This window comes from Callorhinus ursinus, unplaced genomic scaffold (assembly GCF_003265705.2).
Source record: "Callorhinus ursinus isolate GAN/ISIS: 27379988/994484 unplaced genomic scaffold, GSC_fseal_2.0 scaffold27, whole genome shotgun sequence".
Classification (NCBI taxonomy): domain Eukaryota; kingdom Metazoa; phylum Chordata; class Mammalia; order Carnivora; family Otariidae; genus Callorhinus; species Callorhinus ursinus.
The window spans coordinates 22,987,455-23,008,371 of NW_027397089.1; the positions used below are offsets into that span (position 1 = coordinate 22,987,455).

General features: G+C 35.9%; 1 protein-coding gene across 1 annotated transcript; it reads right to left on the minus strand.

Moving 5' to 3' along the window:
* Positions 1-141: 141 nt before the first annotated feature.
* On the minus strand, positions 142-13,595 carry CLEC2D (C-type lectin domain family 2 member D). The gene is made up of 5 exons (XM_025879639.2): positions 13,432-13,595; positions 9,806-9,919; positions 6,639-6,823; positions 3,103-3,206; positions 142-1,579 (listed from the first exon to the last, which is right to left on the minus strand). The coding sequence occupies exons 1-5, from the start codon at positions 13,490-13,492 to the stop codon at positions 1,441-1,443; spliced, it is 603 nt and encodes a 200-aa protein (XP_025735424.1). The 5' UTR covers positions 13,493-13,595; the 3' UTR covers positions 142-1,440.
* Positions 13,596-20,917: the final 7,322 nt, after the last annotated feature.

The following is a 20,917-nucleotide window of genomic DNA, read 5'->3' on the forward strand; positions in this document are numbered from 1 at the left end:
ATATATATATATATATATATATATATATATATAAAATGGAGTATTATTCCAGCCATCAAAAAGCATATCTTGCCATTTGCAATGACATGGATGGAGCTAGAGGTATTATGCTAAGTGAAAAAAGTCATCCAGAGAAAGACAAATACTATATGATTTTACTCATATGTGGCATTTAAGAAACAAAACAGATGAATATAGGGGAAGAAAGAAAAAAAAAGGAGGCAAACCATAAGAGACTCTTAACTATGGAGAACAAACTGAAGGTTGCTGGAGGGCAGGTGGGCAGGGGATGGAGTAAACAGGTGATGAGTGTTAAGGAGAGCACTTGTTGTGATGAGGACTGGGTGTTTTATGTAAATGATGAATCATTAAATTCTACTCCTGAAACCAATATTATACTATATGTTAGCTAACTAGAATTTAAATAAAAACTTGAAACAAACAAAGATGTGGTATCTACAATGAAATATTATTCAGCCATAAAAAATGAAATCTTGCCATTTGCAACAACATGGATGAAGCTACAGAGTATAATGTAAGCAAAATATGTCAGAAAAAGACAAATATCATAGGATTTCACGCATATGTAGAATTTAAGAAACAAAACAAATGAGCAAAGGAAAAAAAAGAGAGAGAGAGAGATAGACTCTTAACTATAGAAAACAAACTGATGGTTACCACAGAGGAGGTGGGTAGGGGGTGTGGGTGAAATAGGTGAAGAGACCACTGACCATTTTTTTTTTACCTCTTTTGTTTGTTTGCTTCAAGTTTTTATTTAAATTCTAGCTAGTTAACACATAGTATAATATTAGTAACATTAGAGAATGTTCTGAGAGTGTAATAAGACTAAGAAGTTAAATAGAAAGAAAACTCCTTCTACTCTTTCAATAAATAATTCTAGAATGAAAGCTTTTTGTCCTGCACAGGGTTTTGAGAGAAAATTTATAACAAAACGCCAACTATATACAAAGAGCGTCAGGTTATATTCATGTCTTATTTTATTTTATTTTATTTTATTTTATTTTATTTTATTTTTAAGGATTTTATTTATTTATTTGACAGAGAGAGAGAGCAGGAACTCAAGCAGGGGGAGTGGGAGAGGGAGAAGCACCCAAAGTGGGGCTTGAACTCACAGATCACCACATAAAAAAACTCAGAGAGGGGCGCCTGGGTGGCTCAGTTGGTTAAGCGACTGCCTTCGGCTCAGGTCATGATCCTGGAGTCCTGGGATCGGGTCCCGCATCGACCTCCCTGCTCAGCAGGGAGTCTGCTTCTCCCTCTGACCCTCCCCCCTCTCATGCTCTCTCTATCTCATTCACTCTCTCAAAGAAATAAATAAAATCTTAAAAAAAAAAACTCAGAGAGAACAAAAAATACTATTTCTAATAAACAAAATGAAAAATAAAAATTTAGTGATGTGTTACAATGAGTATATGAAGATCAGATAGAGCTTTGTCTCTGCGTCTGGGCATATGCGTATGGTTTGGAACAGATCCACTTCCTCTCCGTGTAATGCCTAGCACTACTGGCACCTTTGTCATTCAAATAGGCACATTCTCCTCCTCCTCTGATAGGAAAACTGCAATGGGAGAAGCAGAATCAATCAGTTGGCCACCAGATATTTCTCCAAAAGCAAAGGGAATAAAGATGAGAAAATAAGGAAACTAACATTAATTCAGCCTCTAAATATAAGATGCATTACACACATCATCTCTTTAATATTAAAAATTACCCTCTGAGATATATATCATCTCTTTTTATGGACAAAAACAACAACAACAACAAACAAACAAACCAAAACAACAGAATTTTCCAAGATTCTATAACAAGTAAAACTATGATTCATGCCTAAATCGATGAAAATACAGGGCCCATGCTATTCCCATCTTCTTCAGTTTGGGAAAGAGAAGAGGGAAGAAATGCTGCTATATTACAGGTAATTTTGTTGTTGTTGTTCTTGGGTCCTGATTTTCTCCTGTGGTATTCATCAGCATTTAAATGGCCTGACACAGACATCTGGGTCAGCATTTAGACTATAAGTTTTTCCTCTGTATTGTGTGAAATTGCTATAGCGTGACATGATTTGCGATTGTTGAGACAAGCTAGCCCCTAATAAGTAAATAGTTAATAATATCTTTTCTCCTTTAAACACTTACAGAATTAGATGAAGTTAACATTACTATTTCAGTATTATAGAGGAAGAAGTAAAGGTTAATACCAAATATTTAACAAGCATCCACAATGTGCTAGGCACTGCACATACAACAGTGTGTAAATATGAGTTCTAACTCCTAAAATTTAACATCTGTCCAAGATCAAAAAGCTACTAGGTAACAACTAGTTTTCAGAACTATCGATGTCTTACCCAGTGCCCTTTTCACCAAATAAAGTGATATTTCCAATGCTGAGTACTTTTGATAACCTCATAAAGCAACTTTTCAAAACCTCCTCATGTCCTCAGACAAGAAAACATTAGCAACATTGTCTGAATCCAAGTCTTCCAACATTATCCAAAACTTTTCCAGTAATATAAAGATCCAATAGATATATGATTGAGATTAAGTTTGACAATGCCAAACTGTACTTGTGCTAAACATTATAATTATGATCTTATAAATAATGGATGCCATTACCATCATTCATCCTTATGTAAATGGTTGAAGATTGATGCAATGATAGTTTAATGTAAAAGTTTAACTTCCATTTATATAAGATTTTAAAGTTTAAGTAGTGCAGCCATATACATCAAAATCTCTGATTCTCCATCAACCCTGTGAGATCAATCAAGCAAGTACAATTAATTTTGTTGTAGAGGTAAGCAACAGACTTAAAGATAGTGTGTAGTTTGCTCAACATGAAAGACTTGGTCAATGACATAGAGGAGGTTGTTGTCAAGTTCACCGTTCTAGCATGCCACATATTATAAGTTTTGTATTGGTTGGAGGGGCTTTCAAAACCTCTGCCACCTACAATTTTTCACTTTTTTTCTTTATAACTAATCTTAAAATAAAATTTTTTAGAGGATATAATTGGAGAACACGTTTGGTTTCATGCAACGTAAATCCAAATCCAAATATTGCTATCATGTTTTTCAGAACTTACCAGCTGGTCCATTCAGTGCCATTTATCCATTTCCATGGTTGGCCTTGTTCTCTGCTGAGCCCAATCCAGTGGTCATAAGGGCCTTTATACCTCAATAGGAAATTCTTTTAGAAAACAAAGATGACATGAGTTAACCTGTCATTATCTGGCCTCTACCAGAAGAAGTGTTGCTTCTATGCTATATTCTTTTTTTTTAATATTTTATTTATTTGACACAGAGAGAGAGCACAAGCAGGAGGAAGTGGCAGAGGGAGAAACAGACTCCCCGCTGAGCAGGGAGCCTCATGCGGGGCTCGATCCCAGGACCCCAGGACCGTGACCTGAGTCAAAGGTAGACACTTAACGGACTGAGCCACCCAGGTGCCCCTCTATGCTATATTCTTAACTGCTCTTATAATTTTCTCCTTTTTAATTTTGTATTGTTTAATAATACAGAGATAATAGATATGCCATAGTAGCATACACACATAAATATTAAAACTGAGAGAAATTACTGATAATTTGCTTTTAATTCAGCATAGTGCCACTTTGTATTAATATTCCACAATTTGTTTATCTGTTCTATTATTGGTTTCCACTAGCATTATTTCAAGTTTGAAGTTATTATGAATGCTGTTATGACATTCTTGGCACCTGTCCTGGAATGAATGATCAGGTCACAATGAATACGTATTGTCAATTTCACCAAATGACACCAAATTCTTCTCTGATGTCATTGTAAGAAATTATACACACCAGCATTTTAGGCCAGTTTTCCATGCTACACATCTTTGTTAACACTTGGAGCATCTTTTTATGATTACAAGTATTAATTTCAATATAATTAAATGTATGATTTTCCTCTATGATCAGTGGATTTAATGACTTCTTAGGGAAATTTTTACCTTTAAGTCATAAAGATGATATTTATTTTTGCTTTTCCTTGAGATATACAGTTGGGATACTGATTTTAAATATTTTTTTTCTTTAAGATATGCATTTACAGCTCTAAATTTCCCTCTTAGTTTTGCTTCTACCACATATCTTAAGTTTTGGTATGTTGTGTTTTCATCTCATTTGTCTCAAGGTATTTTCTCATTTCCCTTGTGATTTCTTTCTTGTTCACTGGATGTTTAACAATGAGTTTAATTTCTACATATTTGTGAATTTTCCAGTTTTCCTTCTGTTGTTGATTTCTAGTTTCATTCCATTGTGACTGCAAAAATAACTTTATATGATTTCAGTCTTCTCAAATTTAATGGCCAAAGCTTCCCAAAGTTGAGGAAGGAGATGAATATACGTGTCCAAGAGCCTCAACAAACTCCGAAGCAAGATAAATTCAAAGAAATCCACACTAAGACAAATTAGAGTCAAGTTGTCAAAACCCAAAGAGAGAAATTTGAAAGCAGCAAGAGAAGGGACTAGTCAGGTGTTGGGATCCTGAGTAAGATTAACAGCTGATTTATCCTGAGATACTATGGAAGCCAGAAAGCAGTGGAATTACATATTTTAAATCCTGCAAAAAAACCTGCCTGTCAAGAATTCTGTATCTGTCGGGACACCTGGATGGTTCAGTTGGTTAAGAGTCTGCCTTAAGCTCAGGTCATGATCCCAGAGTCCTGGGATTGAGTCCTGCATTGGGCTCCTTGCTCAGCGAGGAGCCTGCTTCTCCCTCTGCCTGCTGCTCTCCCTGCTTGTGCTCTGTCTCTCTCTCTGAAAAAAAATAAAATAAATAAAATCTTAAAAAAAAGAATTCTGTATCTGTCAAAACAATCTTTCAGAATAGGGGGAAAAAATAAGATACTTCTAGACAAATAGCAGCTAAGGGAGTTTCTTAGCAGTAGACCCATCCTTAAGCAACTATTAAATCTGAAATTAAAGTACATTAGATAGTAACTCAGAGCCAAAATAATAAAGAACACTCATAAAGGTAACCACACAGATAAATATAAAAGCCAGTATTACTATACTCTTGGTTTAGTTTGTAACTTCTCTCTTTTCACATATGATTTAACAGGTGAATTCATAATACAATATTATAGATCTATGTTAATGGGCATACAATTCTCCTACTTTTTTTCTTTTCCCTCTGAGATCCCTACAATGCATATATTGGATTGCTTGATGATACTACAGTTCCTTCAGGATCTGTTCATTTATTTTGGGTTTTTTTTTTCTTTTCTTTCTAGTCCCAAAATGGGATACTTTCAATTATCTTCAAGTTTGCTGACCCTTCCTTCTTCCTGTTCAAATATGCTTTTGACACCTCTAGTGAGTTTTTCATTTCAATTATTGTACTTTTCAGCTCCAGAATTTCTATTTGGTTCCTTTTAATAATTTCTACTTCTTTATTGACATTCTCATTTTTGTTATATATCCTTTTCCTGATTTCTTTTACTTTTTCTGTCTATGGTTTTCTTTAGCTCATTGACCGTATTTAGTACAGTAGATTTTACATCTTTAACTAATATTTCCAATGTCTGGGCTCCCTCAGGGATGGTTTCTTTCAGATATATCTCCCTGTGAATGGGTTATGTCTTCCTATTCATCTGTATGTTTTGTAATTTCTTTGTTCAGAACTAGACATTATGAATATTTTATGGTGTTAACTCTGGGAATATAATTCTTTTCTTCAGAGATTGTTGAATTTTGATTATTGAGATTTGGAGCCACTGTCTGTGACTTTTCCTAATAATTTTTGCAAAATGTGTATTCCTTACTGTGTGTGGTCACTGAAATTTTTATTCTGTTGTTTCTATGGTCAGTTCCCTGCCAAAAATTTTCTTAAATGCCTGGCTCCCAAAAGGGGAAAAAAACAAGTACTGTTTCTTTAAATTCCTTGGAAATCACTTCAGTTGGTAGAAGCCCACCTCTGTATCTGCCCCTCGGCAATGAAAAGCAGCACTCAAAAATAACAGCACATAACCACAATATTTGAAGAACAATGTTCTTATTGGCCATCCTGGATCCAGCAAGTTTTACCAGGAACATGGCCAGAAGTCTCCATATCTCCCAGCCACGATGAGGTGTGGGGAATTGTAGCCACTGCATGGGAAAGCTGAAATTCACTGGGATTAAGTGAAATTTACTAACCTCTTCATTAAGTTATCCCTTGGATGCTGCAAGACTCCAGAGTTCCAACTCAGTTACTTGAGAGAGTTTCTGCCAGCTCAATAGTTGTTTAGGTACAGACTCCAGGAGCTTTCTACTCTGCCATCTTCTCTGATATCACTCCTGCCTGATTCATTTTGAAGCAATGTTAACTTAATACAACTTAAAATTATGTTTCCCTCTCTAATTGTCTAATTCTATTTGCACACTTCTTGCTCATAAGTCAAAGAAAGCACTGGCTTGCTCTCTGGCCACCCTCCTGCTATGAATGTTAAGGTAACTGTAGATGGCCCACTGTAGAATGTAGCATCTGCTGGCTTTTCTCTCATGTTATAAATCAAAATCTAGGCAGGTATCTAAACCTGTATTTTAGATATTCTCACATAGAATTACATAGCATATTGGAAGATCCAATTTTTTTATTCTAGGTAGAACTATTTTCTTACCAGTTCCTGGATAGTTTCAACCTGAACAAGATCAGCACCATGTGAGTCACAAAACCTCTGGCTGAATGTCCAATTCTTGATGTCATCAGAAAAATAGAAACACTTTCTTTGGAAACCAATCCAGGTTTCTGGGCATGCGGCTTCAAAACACTCTGATGATATCTGATGCAATTTTCTTCCAGTTACTAAAAATAAAAACAACTTGCTTTTATATTTTCCTATATATATTACCAAGTGCTTTCTAATACACTTTTCAATAGTCATGTGAAATACTAAATGTATTATCCTTATTTTTCAAATGAGGAATAGAATTTTGAAAGTCATTGCATATATTACACAGCAAACGTCAAAGCTAAGATTCAAGTAATGCCTTAGTTAGTGGATGAATTGAAAAAAGAATAAATAATGCCTTAAACTCTGGACTATATACTTGTCTACTTGGATTTCAACAATGTTACCTTTCCTTAAAATATTAGGTACATCAATAGCAACATTTTATCAGCCTTAGAGAACAGATAGTTCAAGAGCTCTAGATGCTTTCCTAAATAAAATGAGGTGCAGGGTATAGATACCTTTTGTGAATAGTTTCTTGAGATGAAATGGTCGGATACATGTCTAAAGAGTCCCATGAGGGTAAAAGAAGTAGTTTTAGCCTGAGCATTCTTCTACTAAGTAGAAGGCTACTAAGGAAATTTTGTGATGCTTTCTATATTTTGAAGCTGACAATACTCCATTGGACAGGCTTTTCTGATACACTTCCCATATAACCAGGAGAGATGCTCTCTTCAAGTAGGATTCAGAGCATGGAAAGTTTCTTCAGATGGTCTTTATTGATCCATTAGTAGCTGACTCTTCCACTTCTATGACCATTTTCTCCTATTTACAGCTTCTTTATTAAGTAATGCTAATTTAAATCTCTATTTTTGCTTCATCAATATATAAGGTATTTTATTTGGGGTTATAGAATGGCAAGAATAGATCATTCGCCATGGAATCATAAAAATATTAAAAAATAAATAAGGATCCCCTGGAACATAGAATATTCCAAGCATTATTGACTCTAGGATTTGTAAGCAGCACTTGAAAAGCATGTTAGGATATTGCGTCTGGATGTAATAACAGCAGGGTAGGTTTTAGGTTATTACTCAGGTTGGGGTGGAGGTGTAGAGGAATATTCTTGTAATTTTCTACATCAAAGCTTGGCTTACATTTGCTACAGTGCAAGTGTGTTCTAAGCTATAAGGGCATCTTCATTAGCTAAACTGCTTCCAGGGTATGCAATCCAAGAAAGAATGTGTTGTCTGGGAAAACTGGCTATATAGTCCAAAAAAGTGGGGGCTGGAAGATGCTAGAATATCTGGACAAGAAGACCACAATACCTCTATGCCTGCACTGTTATACAGCCAGTTAGTAGTTTTGATATTCTCTCACCTCTATCTCTCTCTTTCCATCTGATTTGCTTGTATTCATGCAAGCATGTGTGTTATAGAAGTAAAATAAATCTTTGTCCCTGAAAACCACCATGAGTTATCACCTCACACTTGTTAAAATGGCTATTTTTTAAAAGACAAAAGACAACCAGTGCTGGCAAGAACATGGAGAAAAGGGAACTGTTGTACACTGTTCATGAGAATATAAATTGGTATAGCCATTATGGAAAACAGTATGAAGGTTTCTCAAAAAATTAAAAATAGAACTACCTTATAATCTAGTAACCCTGCTTCTGGGGATATATCCAAAAGAAATGAAATCATTATCTTAAAGAAATATCTGCATTCCCCTATTCATTGCAGTATTATTCAAAATACCCAAGATATATAAATAATACTCAGCCTTTAAAGTGGAAGCAACCCTGCCATTTGTGACAAATTGGATAAGACTGGACGACACTGTGCTAAATCAAATAAATCAGATGCAGAAATACAAGCACTATATGATCTTACTTTATATATGGAATATAAAATAGTCAAAATCATAGAAGAGAGTAGAATGGTCATTGCTAAGGAAGGGGAAGTGGGGGAAATACTGAGATGTTGGGCAAGGGGTACCAAGTTTCAGTCATGCAAGAAGAATAAGTTCTGGAGATATAACACACAGTGTGACTATAGTTAACAATACTGTATTGTATACCTAAAATTTGCTAAGAGGGTAGATCTTAAGTGTTCTTGACAACAGAAAGGTAACTGAAGTGATGGATATGTTGATTAGTTTGTAGTGATTATTTCACATATATACAGATATCAAAACATCAAGTTATACACCTTAAATATACACAATTTTTGTCAATTATACCTTAATGACTTGGGGGAAGGGTGCAGAGATTAAACACCATGACTAAGTGCAATTAATCCCAGAATGCAAGGATTGTTCAATATACAAAAGTCAATTAACCTTGTATACCATAATAATAGAAAAAGATTAAAACACAAAACAAAAAAACTGATCATCTATATTTTGTAAGCCTCCATGTTTTTTGTGATCTCTCTTCTTTCTAATATCTCAGCCTATAGCCTCATTAATATATGGTTTAAAAATTACTGAATTCTTGGCCAATATTCAAGCATAAACACAATTTCATAAATCATACACATTCAGCTTCTACAGCTCTATTTTGATGTGTCCTCCATTAGGATCTACACATAATACCTTTGAAGCAATTTTAATTGAAAATTTAATTTCAATTATATTGTACACCTGAAAGTAATATAATGTTATATGTCTATTATAGCTCATTTTTATATATCCTTAATCCAAAGAAAATTTTTTTAAAAAGAAAATGTAATTTGAGAGTAAACTGTATATATATAAATATATAAAGTATATAAATATATGTTTGTAATTAAAATATATGAGTATATAAATATATATGTATACATATAGAGTAAAACTACATGGTTAAAGGCCTAGCAATAATATAAATTAAAACACAATATGATTGGCAACTGGGTCCTACCTTATGCAGACTCTGGTTCTTCTATTAATCTTCCAATAATATGACCTCTCTATTACACAATTAAGATCTAAGACCCCACTTATAAGGTAATTGGAATTTAACTCAGTGAAATTAAACTGTAAAGAAGTGTAAAGAACAGGAAAATTATCAATAAGTCCTTTCTTCTTTTGGAAAATGGACTTCTTTAGATGAACAAAGATTACAATTCACTTACCTAACAAACTCATAATTATACCAAGCAATATAAATAACAGACATATGACTGTGGATACAACCAAGACTTGATTCAGGGTAATGGTAATAGAATGCTTTCTTGGATGCTGGTAATCTGGAAAAAAAATATTGAAAACATGTTTTTGTTTTTGTTTATGTTTCCATTAAATGCAGAACAGACATCAGACTACTAGGAGCATTAACCATCAAAATGTTACTTCCACTTCTTTCCTTTTCACTAGAGGGGGCAATTGGCCTGTCATTTTGTGAATTTACAATTTTCTCTCTCAAGTTTAATTGTTCACAGAAGTTAAAATTGCTCTTAACACACAACTAACCCATGAACAGCTTTGCACCCCTCCCAAAAAATAATCTCATTAAACTTCCAGATCCAGCTACCAATTTAATAGAAATACAAGGGAGAGAGAATCATGTCAATTAAGCAACAGGAATGAAATCAACTCCAGACTGTTGGAAATTCTACATAATAAATTATCTTGAATCTTAAAGAAAAAAGTGACAGGCAAATTTTAAAAAGCAACCATGAGGGAATCTTTTGATTAAAAGATGAATGGATAAAGAAGATGTGGTATATATACACAATGGAATATTATGCAGCCATCAAAAGGAATGAGATCTTGCCATTTGCAACGACGTGGATGGAACTGGAGGGTGTTATGCTGAGTGAAATAAGTCAATCAGAGAAAGACATGTATCCTATGACCTCACTGATATGAGGAATTCCTAATCTCAGGAAACAAACTGAGGGTTGCTGGAGTGGTGGGGGCTGGGAGGGATTGGGTGGCTGGGTGATGGACATTGGGGAGGGTATGTGCTATGGTGAGCACTGTGAATTGTACAAGACTGATGAATCACGGATCTGTACTTCTGAAACAAATAATGCAATATATGTTAAGAAAAAAAAAGAAGAAGAAGAAAATAGCAGGAGGGGAAGAATGAAGGGGAGTAAGTCAGAGGGGGAGACGAACCATGAGAGACGATGGACGCTGAAAAACAAACTGAGGGTTCTAGAGGGGAGGGGGTGGGTGGATGGGTTAGCCTGGTGATGGGTATTAAAGAGGGCACATTCTGCGTGGAGCACTGGGTGTTATGCACAAACAATGAATCATGGAACACTACATCAAAAACTAAGATGTAATGTATGGTGATTAACATAACAATAAAAAATTATTAAAGCTCTTAAAAAATTAAAGTGAGAAAATGATTCTCATAAAAATCAATTTAATGTGATTTGAGAGAATACTTGGAGGGCTTCTGAGCTGGATAACAAACTTCTTTCTCTAACAAAGACAGTATTTAACAAGGATGCTCAACTTAGAATAATCCATTAAGCTGTATATTTGTTTTGTACATTTTTCTACATTTGCATTGTATCTCAAAACATCCTGCATTATCTAAAACCTCTTGTAAATTTTATCACTGGAACTCTCTTCTGACTCCATCTTTTGGCTACTGCACATACTTTTAGCTACTTCATCTAGAGATGTTCTTGGCTAAACAGGCATATTTCTCCCTAACATTCTATCCACACTAGAAAATTTTTCATTAATGTTTACCAGATTGACCACTGGGTTGATGCACATGCAGGAAAGATATGAATAACACTACAAAGGATCCAAAAAGTGAGCTGACATTGGAATCAAAGCCCAGAGAATGCCTGAACCTAGCCAGAGTAATTGCCTGCTAAAACCAAGAACATTAATATACTCCAAAAATTTAAAGTCAAAAGTCTCACAACAAAATATTCCTTCAAAATGTCCAGAATACAGTCCAAAATTACTCAGCATATGAATAACCATGAAAATTTCAACTTTCATGGGAAAAGGCAAGAAAAGCCAAGGCTAAAATGAGACAGATGTTGGAATTATCTGACATATACTTTAAAGCAGCTGTTATAGAAATACTCAAAATACCAAATGAATAAAGAAATAAATGAAGTCATTTAACAATAATTAGAAATCATCTTTTCCTCATCTGAACTGCCTTCTCTCTAAATTGATTACTACCTCTACCAAAGACAAAAATATTTTTTTCAGTCATAAATTACAACATTTCAGTTTTCCCCAACTGGTACAAAATACCTTTTTTCACTTATTAAATCATCATATACAGCCTCAAATACAAGTGTTTTTTTAAAAGTTTCAAGCTTCATATAAATGCATAATATATATGAGATTATATATGTATATTTAGATATTTTCTTTTTACTGTGTAGCCAGTGTAAGATAATTCCATTTGAAAGCTCTACTGTTTTTTCTTTGACTTCTGTTTGTTTTTTATTTGTTAAAAAACCTCTTCATTTTACCTTTTCTTTACTTTTTAATTCTTTCTTTCCTATGAACTTTCATGATAGATTTTTTTACCTTATTTATTTATTTATTTATTTATTTATTTATTTATTTATTTTTAAAGGTGTTATTTATTTATTTGGGGGAAAGAGAGACAGTCCACAAGCTGGAGGAAGGGGCAGAGGGACAGGGAGAAACAGACTCCTCGTTGAGCAGGGAGCCGGATGTGGGGCTCGATCCCAGAACCCTGAGATCATTACCTGAGCCTAAGGCAGACACTAAACCGACTAAGCCACCCAGGTGCCCCTTTTTACCTTATTTAATAATGATAATACCCTGTGTCTATATAACACTTTCAACTGTGTATTGTTCTTTTCAGTGAAATTAATTTTTAATAATAAATAATAAGTGTATAACAATTAATAATATCAATAAATGATTTAACATTAATATTAAATAAATTAATATTTAATAGCAATATTGCTAATAAAATAACACTAATAAATAATGGATTTATTTATTTTAGAGAGTGGGGGGAAAGGACAGAGGAAGAGAGAGAGGGACAGTTTTTCTTTTTAAGATTTTATTTATTTATTTGACAGAGAGAGACACAGCAAGAGAGGGAACAACAAGCAGGGGGAGTGGGAGAGGGAGAAGCAGGCCTCCCGCCGAGCAGGGAGCCCGATGCGAGGCTCAATCACAGGACCCTGGGACCATGACCTGAGCTGAAGGCAGACAGTGAACAACTGAGCCACGCAGGCACCCCGAGAGAGAGACAGTCTTAAGCAGACTCCACATGGAGCCCCAATATGGGACTCCATCTCATGACCCTGAGATCATGACCTGAGCCAAAATCAAGAGTTGGGTGCTTAACCAACTTCACCACCCAAGCACCCCTCAGTGAAATTAATTTTTATTCATGTTTTTTAATTGTTAATTTCATCATTTGTTTAATTTCTTAATTTTAATATTTAATAGCTGATTGATGAATTATTAATAATATTAATAAAATATTAGTATATGTTTCAATGACATTAACTTTTAAATATTTATTCTCAATCATAAATTTAACCTGACCCCATTCTCTTACATCTTTCTCTAAGAGTTCTCTCTCCTTATTTGCTAGGACAGTGCACTTAAGTATCTGCATATTTTTACACAAATTATAAACTAATTTATAACCCCTAGAACTCCATCTCTCATCCTTGAAAACTCTTTAAAAGACAACCATTTTTCCTTTGCAGAAACTAGATCCCATCACTGCTATAATCTTACCACCTCAGTTCCCACATTCATGTCACACAGCCCAGCTTCTTACTTGAGGTTCCCAGCCATTCAACTGGTAAAATATTTTTCTCCAGTCGATTGCTATCATGCATTTTGTGCCCAGTTTTTACAGGACATCTCACTCAGTTGGCAGTTTCAGCTCCAGAATGTGACAAAAACGAGAAAAAGCTCATATTCTGATTAGAACTTCCTCTAACTGAAGTTTTGGCTTCAGTTACACATGTGTAAAAAGGAAACAGGAACTAAATGACACTGAAAGAGCTTGCTACAGCAAAAGCCTCAAAATATAAATTCTCAAGTTTATCCTTTTTACATTTCTTCAGTATTTTGTTGTCAAAGAGGACAGAAAGTAAACCTTGATAAATTTCACATTATCTTGGAATTCCTACACAGATGGCAGAACTAATAACAATACTTTTACTATTACTCTTATGGTGTGATAACATAAAACGATGGTTTATTGTCACTTACCATGATCCAGAAGTACTGATGAAAGACTTAAATAGAACTACTTTGAAATTAAGACCCTACATAGTCAGTAAAGGTCAAATGTTGATTCCTGTGATGTTTCTGAGTCATTCATACACTCATAAAATCTTTGTTTCCATTCCTGAAACAGCTCCTCACTATAAGAAAAAGAAACAGAAAAATTAGTTCTTGCAGTCATGATGATGTGTTAGCTGAATGAAACAGTAAGGCTGAAATGGCCAGTTGAAGGGAACTGTGTTCATCTAGTTCAAGAGAAGAGAACATGGAGTATAGTTGGGAAAACTCCTGATACTTAAGATGGCTGGAACACAAACTGTGTGAGGTGAAATGTGAGAAAATAACTTTCTAATTAACACAAGGACTCTATATTAAACTGAATTTCATGACCTCTAAGCCCTAAGATCATGTTCACTTTCTTAGGAAACCCTGTGTTGACACCATATTTAAGATACACCGACATGTTTTTACATGGTGAAAAAACAGGGGACACTGAGAGCTATTTTAATTTCACTTAGGAAAAGGATTTTTTTTTCTTTTCTGAAACAAGAATTTTTTTTTTTAATTAGGTATATACTTAAGAGACAGAAATAAGTGACTAATAGTCTGGCTGTGAAAAGAAAAAAGTCCCTTCAGGATCATTTCTATTCAATAGAAGGAACTATTCCAAGTGACTAATGTAAAAGTAATTTTATCAGATTTTTTGTTGGAACACATCACTGACAAAAAAAAATTACAGGAAACAGCAAAAACTCATGAAAATTATTCAGTCTTACTTGACCTCTGCCCCACTTTTCTTGGCCTTTCTGGTTTTGACAACAGAATGGATGATAAGTGTATTCAGTGTGAGAGAAATATAAAAGCCTGTGTATACTATGTGAAAGAACACCGCCTTTGGAGCAAAATAATCCCAGCCCAAACACAACTCTTAAAACGCAGTAGTTTTTTTACTTTCCATATATATATGGTAGGCAGAATTTTAGCCCCTCAAAGATTCCATGTCCTAATCCCCAAGACTGTGGATATGTTACCTTACATGGGAAAAAAATTAAAAAACTCTTTGAAGATGAGGCGCCTGGATGGCTCAGTAGGTTAAGCCTCCAACTCTTGATTTCAGCTCAGGTCATGATCTCAGAGTTGTGAGATGAGCCCAACGCAGGGCTCTGCATTGAGTATGGAGCCTGCTTATAATTGTCTCTCTCCCTCCCCCTCTGCACTTCCCCCTGAACTTGTGTGAGTTCACTCTCTCTCTCTAAAAAATAAAAATAGAAAAAAATAAGGTCTTTGAAGATGTGGTTAAAAATCTTGAGATGAGGGGCACCTGGGTGGCTCAGTTGGTTAAGCATCTACCTTCAGCTTGGGTCATGATTCTGGGGTCCTGTGATCAAGCCCCACGTCAGGCTTCCTGCTCAGTGGGAGCCTGCTTCTCCCTCTGCCCCCTCCCTGCTTGTGCCCTAAATCTTAAAACAAAACAAAACAAAACAAAAATCTTGAGATGAAGAGATTATTCTGGAGGATCTGAGTGGACTCAATTTAGTCACATGGGTCTTTCTTCAAGGAAGGCAGCAATGTTACCTAGAGAAAGGTTTGAAGGAGCTGTGCTGCTGGCTTTGAAGATCAAGCAACCCAAGGAATGCAGGTGGTGTCTAGAAGCTATAAAAAGCAAGGAAACAGATTCCCCCCTAGAGCTCCAAAAGGAACACAGCTCTATCAACAACTCGAATTTTGCTCTATAAGATCCGTTTTGAATCTCTGACCTCCAGAACTATAAGATAATAATTTCTAATTATTAAAACCATAATTTGTGGTAATGTATTATTACACAAATTATTATTACAGCATATTAACTAAGTTCTCTCACTCTCAAGATCTATATGGTAACAGGCTTGTTCTGAAACATGAAATCTATGATTTAGGTAAAGGTATCCAATAAACTTCAGCTGTTAAATACTTAGTGTTCAGGTACTAATAGTTTATGCCTGCTTAAGGAAACATTATGAGCTTTAGTATCTAAAATGTTCATGATGAAGCTTTGCTCTGAAGAATATCTACAATCTTTTTTCTTCCAGTTTCAGATAAAGCCATTTCCCCCAAGTGCAGAACACTGGCCAGAGCTTGTTCTGATAGTCCAGTGCCTGGGTTTAAATATTCTGAATATCAGTGATTCTTAAGGGTAGGAGAAATGGTATGTTTCATCCTAGTGCATTATGCAAAGGATCTGAGAGAAGGGAGGGAAGCCTGCTAAGCAAAGCAACTATTGTTAAGTAGCTCAGCAAAGAAAGTACCCTCTTCAGGAAGCAAAAATACTGAGCATGAGCAGTCTGTGATGAATTGCGATGGCCAAAAAATGACTGTGTGCAAGACCAACTACATGGACATACTGTCTGTCCAGCAGCAGATCTCTATGCTCAAAAGGGCTTCCCACTTGGTTTAATATGCCAGCATTGATGTCTTCAAATTATTACTACTATTTAAACAAGACACTCCACATTTTTAATCTGCACTTGACCCTGCAAATTATGTAGTATGTCCTGACTCTGTGTGCATGAAAGAGGTGAATCAGTTTTGACCTCATCTAACATAGCTTTCATTTTTACCTAAATGTTTGTTCTCAATTTTCAGATTATTATAGAGTCATATGCAGGTATGAGAAATATTACAGAAAGAACCCATTTTCCCTTTAGTCAGTTTCCCCCAGGGTAACATTTTAAAAACTACAGTATGCTTGGTTTCCACATCTTTGCTTAGTAAAAATATCACAAACATTAATTCACCAACATCTTACATGTATTTACATATACACATTCATACATATAGAAAAAGAATATGCTGTGCCCGTCCTAAAATAAAATTGAATCAAGAAGAATGCATTAATGGAGCAATGGGTATATGCACAAACAATGAATCATGGAACACTACATCAAAAACTAATGATGTAATATATGGTGATTAACATAACAATAAAAAATTAGAAAAAAAGAAGAATGCATTAAAATCAATCAATTAATTAATTAAAACTACAGTATGATATCACAGCAAAGATAATGACATTGACACATAGTCAGGACACAGAACTATTCCAATACCACATGGTTCCATCAGCAGGGCTTAACATCAAAAACTTTAAAAAATCAGCAGGCTCGGTTCTGAGAGACCCTGAGGGTGATGAGAAACTGAGTCCCAACCCTTAAAGAAACAGTATAACAAACAACCCCGCCTAGGTATAGCATAAAAGCAGCAGTTTGAAAAGCATATGGGGTATGCAGAAAGATTTATTTCCTGGTCTCAGAGCATATACAGGAGGGGCAGATACCTTTGGGAGACTTCTCCAAGAACAAAGGAGTTGGCTGGTGCCATTTCTCTCCCTGCCCACCAGCCTAGAAACACAGATACCTATGGGAATCAGACCAAACACTCTCCATCTAGCTTTGCTGAGATTGCGCCCTGCCCCTGCATTCTCTTACAGACTGCACCATCCAACCATCCCCATTCAGCAGAGTCCCTCTAAAGTGGCTACAGGTCTCATCCTGCAAACATCCCCAAAAATGGCCAGCACCACTCCAAAGAGTCTTGCCCTGGGGCGAGGGTAAGATAACTACACACACCAGTATGATTATAGCCCCAGGAGCGGGCTGAGGGGAGGCATCTAGTCTGACCCAACTCAAGCCCAAGGTGGTCTAAGACTAGCCCCTTAACAGCACAGGGACCAAACTCTGCCCATAACAGGCAAAGAAAGCATTGCAGACAACTGGACTGAAAGCAAAAACATCTCAATCACAACAGTAGGGCACGTACAACACATTTAGGAGACATCCCTGAAGCACCAAGTTCTGATGCAGAGGGGACATTGCACTACAGGACACTACCAGAACTCTTCTTCATAAGGCCACTATTTTTAAGAGCAGGAGATGTAGCTGACTTTCCTAACACATAGAAACAGACACAGAGAATTAGACAAAATGAGGACACAGAGGAATGTGTCCCAAATGAAAGAACAGGGCATAATCATAGCAAATAAATAAATAAATAAGTAAATAAAAATTAAAAAAAACAAAGATAAGCAATATGCCAGATAGAGAATTCAAAGGATTGGTCATAAAAATAGTCACTAGACTTGAGAAAAGAGTGGAAGGGCCAATGAGACCTTTAACAAAGAGATAGAAAATGTCAAAAAGAACCAATCAGAGATAAAGAACTCAATAACTGAAATTAAAAATACACTAGAGGAAAAAAATAGTAGACTAGAGAGAGCAGAAGAATAAATCAAGGAGCTGGAAGATAAAGTAATGAAAAACTATCAAGCTGAAGAAGAAAAAGAAAAAAGTAATAAAAAATATGAATAGGTTAAGAGAACTCAGCAATGCCATCAAGCATAACATTTGCCTTATAGAGATACCAGAAGGAGAAGAGAGAGAAAAGAGAAAGAAAAATTAATTGAAGAAATAATAGCTGAAAACTTCCCTAATCTGGGGAAAGAAACAGAAATCCAGATCCAGGAAGCACAGAGAACCCCAGCAAAATCAATCAAAGGAAGCCCATACCAAGACACACAATAATTAAAATGGCAAAAAGTAGTGATAGAGAATTTTAAAAACAGTGAGAGAAAAGAAAACAGTTACATACAATGGTAACCCCATGAAGCTATTAGCTGATTTTTTAAAATTTCATTTTATTATGTAACCATACAATACATCATTAGTTTTTGATGTACTGATCCACCATTCATTGTTTTCGTATAACACCCAGTGCTCCATGCAGTATGTGCCCTCCTTAACACCCACCACCGGGCTGACCTACCACCCCCACCCCCCTCCCGTCTAAAACCCTCAGTTTGTTTCTCAGAGTCCATAGTCTCTCATGGTTCATCTGTCCCTCCGATGTCCCTCCCCTTCATTTCCCCTTCCTTCTCCTAATGTCCTCCACGCTATTCCTTACGTCCCACAAATAAGTGAAACCATATGATAATTGATTTTCTCTGCTTGACTTATTTCACTTAGCATAATCTCCTCCAGTCCCATCCACGTTGATGTAAAAGTTGGGTATTCATCCTTTCTGATGGCTGAGTAATATTCCACTGTACATATGGACCACATCGTCTTTATCCATTCATCTGTTGAAGGGCATCTCGGCTCTTTGCACAGTTTGGCTATTGGCGGACATTGCTGCAATGAACACTGGGGTGCATATGGCTCTCCTTTACACTACATCTGTGTCTTTGGGGTAAATACCTAGTAGTTCAATTGCTGGGTCATAGGGTAGCTCTATTTTTAATTTTCTGAGGCACCTCCACACTGTTTTCCAAAGTGGCTGTACCAACTTGCATTCCCACCAACAGCGTTAAGGGGGTGCCCCTTTCTCCACAACCTCTCCAACATTTGTTGTTTCTTGCCTTGTCAATTTTTGCCATTCTAACTGGTGTAAGGTGGTATCTCAGTGTGGTTTTGATTTGAATTTCCCTGATGCTTAATGATGATGAACATTTTTTCATGTGTCTGTTAGCCATTTGTATGTCTTCTTTGGAGAACTGTCTATTCATGTCATGTCTACTGCCCATTTTTTGACTTGATTATTTGTTTTTTGGGTGTTGAGTTTGAGAAGTTCTTTATAGACCTTGGATACCAGCCCTTCATCTGTAGTGTCATTTGCAAATATCTTCTCCCATTCTGTGGGTTGCCTCTTTGTTTTGTTTTGACTGTTTCCTTTGCAGTGCAGAAGCTTTTTATCTTGACGAAGTCCCAAAAGTTCATTTTGCTTTTGTTTCGCTTGCCTTTGGAGATGTATCTTGAAAGAAGTTGCTGTGGCCGATGTCAAAGAGGTTACTGCCTATGTTCTCTTCTAGGATTTTGATGGATTCACGTCTCACATTGAGGTCTTTCATCTATTTTGAGTTTATCTTTGTGCATGATGTTAGAGAATGGTCGAATTTCATTCTTCTGTATATAGCTGTCCAATTTCCCCAGCACCGTTTATTGAAGAGACTGTCTTTTTTCCATTGGCTATTCTTTCCTGCTTTGTCGAAGATTATTTGACCATAGAGTTGAGGGTCCATATCTGGGGTCTCTATTCTGTTCCATTGGTCTATATGCCTGTTTTTGTGCCAGTACCATGCTGTCTTGGTGATCACTGCTTTGTAATATAGCTTGAAATCGGGCAACGTGATGTCCCCAGCTTTGTTTTTCTTTTTCAGCATTTCCTTGGCGATTCAGGGTCTTTTCTGATTCCATACAAATTTTAGGATTGTTTGTTCCAGCACTTTGAAAAATGTCATTGGAATTTTGATTGGGATGGCATTGAAGGTATAGATTGCTCTGGGTAGCATAGACTTTTTTTGGGGGGGGTAGCATAGACATTTTAACAATGTTTATTCTTTTGATCCATGAGCATGGAATGTTTTTCCATCTTTTTGTGTCTTCTTCAATTTCTTTCATGAGTTTTCTGTAGTTCCTAGAGTATAGATCCTTTTTACCTCTTTGGTTAAGTTTATTCCCAGGTATCTTACGGTTTTTGGTGCTATAGTAAATGGAATCGTTTCTCTAATTTCTCTTTCTATGGTTGCGTTGTTAGTGTATAAGAAGGCAACTGACTTCTGTGCATTGATTTTGTATCCTGCCACATTACTTAATTGCTGTATGAGTCTAGTAATTTGGGGGTGGAGTCTTTTGGATTTTCCACATAAAGTATCATGTCATCTGCAAAAAGAGAGAGTTTGACTTCTTTGCCAATTTGAATACACTTGTTGTCTGATTGCTGTTGCTAGCACTTCTAGTACTATGTTGAACAATAGTGGCAGGAGTGGGCATCCTTGTCATCTTCCTGATCTTAAGGGAAAGGCTCTCAGCTTTTCCCCATTGAGGATGATATTCGCTGTAGGTTTTTCATAGATGGATTTTAGGAACTTGAGGAATTTTCCCTCTATCCCTATACTCTAAAGAGTTTTAATCAAGAAAGGATGCTATATTTTGTCAAATGCTTTTTCTGCATCAATTGAGAGGACCATATGGTTCTTCTCTCTCCTCTTATTAATGTGTTCT